This window comes from Asterias amurensis, chromosome 3 (assembly GCF_032118995.1).
Source record: "Asterias amurensis chromosome 3, ASM3211899v1".
In the NCBI taxonomy this organism is placed as follows: Eukaryota; Metazoa; Echinodermata; class Asteroidea; order Forcipulatida; family Asteriidae; genus Asterias; species Asterias amurensis.
The window spans coordinates 18,238,397-18,246,493 of record NC_092650.1 but is presented as its reverse complement, the minus strand read 5'-3'; the positions used below and the strand labels follow the sequence as shown (position 1 = coordinate 18,246,493).

General features: G+C 41.1%; 1 protein-coding gene across 1 annotated transcript; it reads right to left on the bottom strand.

Annotated features, from left to right (window-relative positions):
* Positions 1-1,439: 1,439 nt before the first annotated feature.
* On the bottom strand, positions 1,440-7,401 carry LOC139935302 (uncharacterized). The gene is made up of 3 exons (XM_071929827.1): positions 7,070-7,401; positions 2,599-2,644; positions 1,440-2,028 (listed from the first exon to the last, which is right to left on the bottom strand). Exons 1-3 carry the CDS (start codon positions 7,397-7,399, stop codon positions 1,478-1,480), a joined length of 927 nt encoding a protein of 308 aa, XP_071785928.1. The 5' UTR covers positions 7,400-7,401; the 3' UTR covers positions 1,440-1,477.
* Between the last annotated feature and the right edge of the window lie 696 nt (positions 7,402-8,097).

Below are 8,097 nucleotides of genomic sequence, written 5' to 3'. Positions count from 1 at the left end.
GTATTTAATGGTTCAGAAACTGTTGGATCTTGGTGTAAATTTTAATATTATACGTTGGATCAATAACTTCCTAACTAACAGAGGGCAACAGGTCAAGTTAAATTCCACTTTCTCAACTCTCCGTTATATAAGTACTGGGGCCCCACAGGGTTGTGTTCTTTCTCCCATTCTGTACACATTATACACCAATAAATGTAGATCTCTGAATACAAACCACAAGTTGATTAAGTATGCAGATGACACTGCACTGGTCGGCCGTTTATTTGCAAAAACGGATAGCTTAGCATCATTCGATCACGAGATTTATGTATTTGTTCAGTGGTGTGACAAAAACCACTTAGAGATCAACACAAAGAAAACTAAGGATATGGTCTTTGATTTTCGAAGGAACAAAACGCACGTTCCGGCCACTGTGATCAAAGGAGAATCTCTGGAAAGGGTCACTGAGTTTAAGTACTTGGGAATTGAGATTGATAACCAGTTGATTTTTGATAAATGTGCTAAATCTAAATACAAAAAGTTACAGCAGCGTCTTTTCTTTTTATGGAAACTTAATTCATTCCATGTGGACCATTTTGCAAATGTTTTATAAGTCTGCCCTGCAAAGTATTATTACATATTGTCTTGTTAGTGTTTTTGGGAATATGCGGGCACAGGATCGGGGCAAGTTGGACAGGGTCATTAAACAAGCAAATAGAATAACCGGTACTGATGGGTCAATGGTTGAAGGGCTATACAAATCTCTAATGCTAAATAAAGTTGAATCAATTTTGTCAGATGAAACCCACCCCCTAAATGTACAGTTCAATCGAAGTGCTAGAAGCAACCGCCTGTTACAGCTCAGAATTAATACAAAGCGATATGCTAATTCATTTGTCCCCTCAGGTGTCCGAATTTTTAATGAACAATTGCAACGTTAAAATATTTTTGTAAAATCAATCTTTTATACTTCCAGTTTTTCATGTAATATATAATATATATTTCTATAGACTTTTGTGGCTTGTGGTGTTTTTTGTTTTGTTTTATATAATATTTTAAATAATCTTATGTAAACTTTGTAAAATTGTTGTTTAAAAGGTCGAAATGAATTTCCCATCGTGGATAATAAAGTGAAATAATAATATAATAATAATAAAGGGCAATAGTGGTCCCCGGTCCGACGTCTTTTTCAGCAATGTGCAGTGAACACTTCGAGCCGTCGTGTTTCGAATCCGGAACACACCAAACATTTGACAAGAAGAGAAAAGTTATTCTAAAACATGGACGCCATCCAAACATTTTGTCCAGCTTGTGGGAAATCGGTGAAGGTACCTGAAAGACGTGACGAACCTTAAGGAGCTTATTCTAAACGTGAACAAAATTCGGGTAAGTTTGAACTTTGAGGGCACGTTTTTAGCGTGCGCCCACCGTTGATTTGTATTTAAATCATAAATCTTGGCAACTTCTTTTTGACTCATTCACCCTGTAGCTACCCTCTTTAACCAGCAGGGCAGCACAGGCCGGGTAAACCTCTACAGAATGGGCAACAGATCATTTTGAGGTTTGCGAGTGGCCTCGTAGTGGTAGCAACCACACCCCCGTAACACTCAGCACCACTGTATGTACCGCACCCATCGCTGAATAGCTTCGCGTCGCGTCCAGGCACGGCGAATGCGAGCCACGGAGTATCATATGTTTGACGATACCCGCTCAGATAAGCTGCTTTCAACTCCGCCAGTGTGCAGGGGTGAGCCTCGAGAGCGCAGCAGGCCTTCGTCATCGCGTCGCGGTCGGTGGACGGGTAGTCATCTGTCGTAATGACCGGGCTCGGTAGATCCTCGGAGTAGGCGAGACCTCTAGACCCCATGATGACGCTACCGGACGGCACGGCGTACCAGAACCTGTTTGTTATGGACACCACTTGGTAGTAGCCCGCGTCGAAGGCTTGCTGTAGCTCCGACGAGTCGCAGAGATGCTGACCAAACCTCAGGCACTCGGATTTAGCTGAGGCCGGAGATGGATAGGTGCAATCGGTCATACCTGGCAGACCTTTCAGACAAACACAGGGAAACACATTTTTCAAACAATTGTTTATGCGCACGGGGTAATTATGTCGTGCGCACGTTTAGGGGCTCCGTGTTTCTCAAATCAATGGGGAACTTTTGAACACTAGGTGGCAGCAGACTTACCGGAAAATATTCCATTGTTTACATAGTTCTGAGCTTGCGCACATGACCGATAACAATGGATTTTACCTGGTAAGTCTGCTGCCACCAAGCGTCTCAAAAATCTCCCATTGATAATAATTTAAGTTGAAAGATGGACTATTGAAGTCAAGGAGTCGCAGCCGAGCTGAATGAAACACTCCCTCTCTAACGAGTATTCTCACCACTGTACAAAGTGCAAGCATTAATTACATGTATTCATTTTATAATAAAAATAAGTGCACTTTTGTCATTTTTGACAGAAAAGCATTCACAAAATAAACAAGGCAGGCAGGCAGACAGGCAGGCAGACAGGCAGGCAAGCAAGCATGCAGCCAGGCAGGCAGGCAGGCAGGCAGGCAGACAGGCAAGCAAGCAAGCAAGCAAACAAACAAACAAACCCAACTAAACGTACCTGGGTATTCAGAAGCCAGTTGCAGAAGCTTCCAAACGAAGGAGGTCTGTAGGATAAGAAATGGTAAAGTTATACACTGCTTGACCAATAAATTGGCCCATCCACAATTTAAACAATAGGTCTCCAAGATAGAATTTGGTTTTGTGTTCCACCTTTTTCCAATTAAGGTCCCTTTGGTGCAATAATAAAAACAAAATTGCAAGTCAGTTCAACTCAGTGACAACGGTATTCAATTGTGTCTGCTCGTTTCTGCTAAGCAAAAAAATTGTTAAAGACACGGGACACCTTTTGAAGGCCTAACTGCCATAGACCAGTATTCTCACTTGGTTTGTCTCAACATATGCACAAAATAACAAACCTTTGAACATTTTAACTCAACTTGTCGTCGAAGTTGCAAGATAATAATGGAAATAGAAAAACACCACACGAATTTGTGTGCTTTCATATGCTTGATTTCGAGACCTCAAATTCTAAACTTGAGGTCTCGAAATCAAATTCGTGGGAAATTACTTCTTTGTCAAAAACTACGCCACTTCAGAGGGAGCCGTTTTTCACAAAGTTTTATGCTATCAACATGTGTCCATTGGTCACTAAAAAGTAAGTTTTTATGCTAACAGTTATTTTGAGCAATTACTATATAATTAGTATCCCTGCCTTTAAGCAATATTTTTTTCTTTTTTTCTTTTTTAAAGCAGCTGCTGTAAACTTTTGATTATCACTTTGAGGAATTTTCTTCCACGGAGAAAATTATTTATTCAAACCTAAAGGCACTGGGGGGGGGGCACGACGTGTGGTAATTGCCAAAGACCAGTATCCTCACGTGATATATCCCAACATAATATGCATAAAATAACGAACCTGTGAACGTTTGGGCTCAATAATTGGTCATCGAATTCACAAGAATGAAAGAAAATACACCTTTGTTGCATCTGTGTGTGCTTTCAGATGCATAAAAAATGCCTCAGCTGAAGTCTTATTTTATTTTAAGAAATTTAATTATCTCTTTCGGAAAAAACCACGTTAATTCAGAGGGAGGAATGTTCTATACTATCAAAGATGTTCATTGCTCGAAACCAAGTCTGTTTTTATGCTAACACTTGTTTTTAAGTAACCATCAAAAGTGTCTAATGCATGCCTTTAAAACAAATCATCACTTTCCAAACATGTTGAAAGGTATCAGTAAAACCAAACAAATTGGGGGATTTGACTGCAGAGGAAGCTTGAAGGCTGATTAATTAAGTACCTCAGTTCATCGATTGGACGCAGTCAGAAAACAACAAATTTAGTTTTTATGAAAATGAATGAATTAATTGGAAACAACATTTTGCTTAATTGGAAAATGATTGCCTGTGAAAATACACTAAAAATGAACAGGAATAGAAAAGGCAATAATAATGGCAACTTAATTGGGAACTGTTTAAATTGCATTTTTTTGAAAAATATATGTGTGGAGAAGTTTGTTGTGATCACTTCAAAATTTACACACATGTTGACCGTCAGACAGCCATCATAATGTGAGAAGTTTCAGATCAATGACGTCATCGGGGGTCACCTGACGTGGTAAAATGTGCACCCTTTGAAGTCGTATAACTCCCGTAGTATGAGTGCGATCATGTTGAACTTGAAATGTTATTAGATATTGACAAGTTTCTTGTAAACTTGACGTCCTGAAGAAGTCATAACATGTTTTTTCCCTTTTCTAAGGGTGGGGGGGGGGGTTATGAAATTCAAATTATGGTTTAGACACTGTGAGTATTATCGTTTTGTGTACCACCACCCGAAACCCCTCTGTATATGTTTTACAAACTTCTGATTTCAAAGTTTGTTTTTGTCTTTCTTAATTTTCTCAATTTTACAAAGTGTATAACCCTTGTGACCATTACTTCCGGTTGAAACGGGAAGTTGAAATTTCATAAAGTCTTTGACAGAAAATGAAACCAAGTTGAAATGACCAATAGATTATTAATACAGGTATCAACTGCCAGACAAAAGTTTTGCTGCATTGGGCCCGGCAGACACCTCCCCTCCCCCGGGTTAAACATTGGAGGAACGACCTCAAACCAAGTTGAAATGACCAATAACAATATTCGATACCAGTACCAACCGCCAGACATAATATTGCTATTGGTCATTTCAACTTGGTTTCAGGGGGTTCCTCTGATGTTTAACCCGGGGAGGGGAGGTGTCTGTTGGGCCGCGCCCAATGCAGCATTGATACTTGTATTAATAATTATTGCTGTTGGTCATTTCAACTTGGTTTCATGGGGTTCCTTTGACGTTAACCCAGGGGGGAGGGGAGGTGTCTGCCGGACCCAATACAGCAAAACTTTCGTCTGGTGATTGATACTGGTATTAAGAATAGTGTTATTGGTCATTTCAACTTGGTTTCAGGCGGATTGCAATAAAACGATCTAAGTCAGCGGTCTAAGACCAGTCAGTTATAGCCGGCTATCTGCCTTAGACGGTCTTAGCTTAGTCAGTCATTAAGCCTGTTGCAATAAGCCGGTCTTAGATAAGTCGCTGAAAAGTAATGAAATACGAACAAGTGTCCCATAATACTTAGCACTCTGCAGGCACTGGTGGTACGGCATTGTTGTTATTGCTTTGGTTTAAATCATCGGATATCGAGAGTTGTATAATTTTTACTCTTGGGAACATATATTTATAATATAATTTATCATCATCATATGCCTCTAATGGGTGTAATCTATCTCTAAATATCATCTCGTCGTTGAGCACTTTGCATCAAATCGTCTACAACATAACAAAAGCAGTGCCATCTTTAAAAACCAAAACAAAGACCGATTAAAGCCAGCTCTGAGCAGGCTTAAGATTTAAGACTGGCTATAATTATAGACCGCGCTATTGCAATCGGTCTAAAATTAAATTCTAAGCACGTCTCAAGTTAGCCGGCTATAGCGCATAGACCGGTTTAAGACCGTTTGGTGCAATCTGCCCAGATGTTTAACCCGGGGGAGGGCAGGTGTCTGGCGGGCCCAATGCAGCAAAACTTTCGTCTGGTGATTGATACCGATATTAAGAATAGTGTTATTGGTCATTTCAACTTGGTTTCAGGTGGTTCCTTTGATGTTTAATCCGGGGGGGAGGTGTCTGACGGGCCGCGCCCAATGCAGCAAAACATTTGTCTGGCGGCTGATATTGTCAATTGTGTTAAGAATGGTGCATTAAGCCTATTTTGGTAATTTCAACTCGGGTTTTAGGTCGTTCCTCTGATGTTTAACCCCGGGGGTGGGGTTGTCTGTCAGGCCCAATGCAACCAAATTATGAATCCAGGGCCACAACATCAATAGCATACACCTTTCAGCCACACAGCTGGTGTCGCTATTAAATTACGGGTTCTTAACGTTTGAAAAGAATACCACCACGACGCGCGTTGTCGGCCGGGTGCGGAGCTCCAAAAGGGGGAGATTTTAGCATATTTTAAGAGGCTGTATCTCGGAAACAATATGGACTATGGATTTAATTTTTGGTTTGTGTTCATTTTAGCCATAGTGGAACAGTTAGACAAAGTTTCATATAAATCGTAGCTAATTTGACAACTGGTTAATTTCAACCCATAGGTTTGTACATTAATATTTGGGGGAGGGGGTGTCTGGCAGGCCTAATGCAGCGGACAATTTGTCTGGCGGTTGATATGTAACTTAGTATCATGTTAATGACCATTTCCACTTGGTCTCATTTGTTGATTCAGCCAATTATTTTGTTGGGGGTCCATGCGCTACACACAGCGGGGGGTCCCCGGCAGACATCCATATCTGACTATGTCAGGTTATCCACTAAACGTTCCTGTACTCAAATATTGGTACCTCGTTCCTTTGACCAAAGTGCTCTGGGGTCGATTTCAAAAAGAGTTAGGACTAGTCCTAACTTAGGACTAGTCCTAGGAGATATACAAATTGCATGGATAGTAACCGGTCGAGGACGAGTAATGGACGAGTAACCGGTCCTAACTCGAGATAAGACTAGTCCTAACTCTTTGTGGAATCCACCCCTGGGCTGCCGCTCAAATTGCAATGACATCGTAATTTGTTTTGAATGGTAGGTTTTTGACGTGCACTACAGCTCCTACTATCTTGCTCTGTGGTGCAAGTGTCATAAGACTCGAACCCACAATCTGCCCATTTTTCATAAAGCTGCTTGATAAGCAGAAAATACTGCTTAGCATTTTTTTGCAAAGTCGAAATGAGCAGGATACCATTTTGGCTGGACAATTATTCTGGTAGTAAGCATGTTTTGTTTTGCTTAGGTCCCTTTTTGTGCTTGAGCAGCTCTATCTAATTGGGTCCAGAACTTTATTCCGGTGCTTTTCACCGCTTGTCCACAAAATCGTCATGGTATAAAGCACTTTTTTATTATCAAAGTTAAACTTGTTAATTTTAACTTAAAACTTAGATTCTTCAGACAATGTAACCAAAAAAAATCAAACAAATAATAATGATTAAAGACTTACCTTTTCCGGTCCGTAGTACGAAGTACCGTTCGCTGCAGTAAGGGAGAGCGGGAACCGCGACGCTGAAGCCCCGTTGAGGACACACCCCGTGTCCGCCTCCGTGTATTGGAATGAAAAACAACGCGTATCGGCAAGACACTTCATGGCGCATTTCAAACGAGTAATGCCCTTAAAATCACTGTAACCGTGTCCCTGTAGAACGTGATCTGAGAATTTATCGAAGGACATGTCCCGATTTTGGGCGTCGTTGTTTCTTAGGGGACACGTCTCGTAAGCCTCTGCATAAAGGCAAGGGGTGAGTACTAGAAACAATAGACCAACAAACACCATTGTTGCTGGTTTGTTGATTCCGAAGAGCTCTTTGAATAGCCTGATTCTGTCAGTACTTTCCACATGAATGTTGTGTCCAGTTGGAAGTGATCCCCCCTTATGATGTCATCGTCTCTACATGGCAACATGAACGGACCAATCCCCATGCCCGTCCTATGTCATCGTCTCTACATGGCAACATGAACGGACCAATCCCCATGCCCGTCCTATGCACACACGAGCATCACACGACTATAACCCTGTCCGCACACCCAATTTGCACTGCATGCGCAGTAGCATTTTTTTTTCGGTTTAAAGACACTGGACACTTTTGGTAATTACTCAAAATAACTAATAGCATAAAAACTTACTTAGTGACGAGCAATGGGTAGCTATGTAGTATGAAACATTGTGTGAAACGGCTCCCTCTGAAGTAACGTAGTATTTTGAGAAAGGGGTTTTTATCACTCATACAATAACATAATTCAGGCCAGAAAAGCACACAAATTTTGTGCAACAATTGTGTTTTTTCTTTTATTGTACTCTTGCAACTTCGATGACCAATTAAGTCCAATGTGCACAGATTTTTTATTATACCGGTCCGGGGATACAGCAACTGAGCTGGGCTCAATTTCATGGCTCTGCTTGCTGCCGAATTCTACGCTTACGATCACGATTCCCCGCTTACGTGCAAGCGCCGAATTTCTGTGCTAGCCTTG

Coding starts and splice junctions, on each gene's coding strand:
- LOC139935302 (XM_071929827.1), bottom strand. CDS start 7,399: ATGGTGTTTGTTGGTCTATTGTTTCTAGTACTCACCCCTTGCCTTTAT. Junction 2,645..7,069: donor CGTACTACGGACCGGAAAAG/GTAAGTCTTTAA, acceptor CTTATCCTACAG/ACCTCCTTCGTTTGGAAGCT. Junction 2,029..2,598: donor ACTGGCTTCTGAATACCCAG/GTACGTTTAGTT, acceptor TTTGTCTGAAAG/GTCTGCCAGGTATGACCGAT.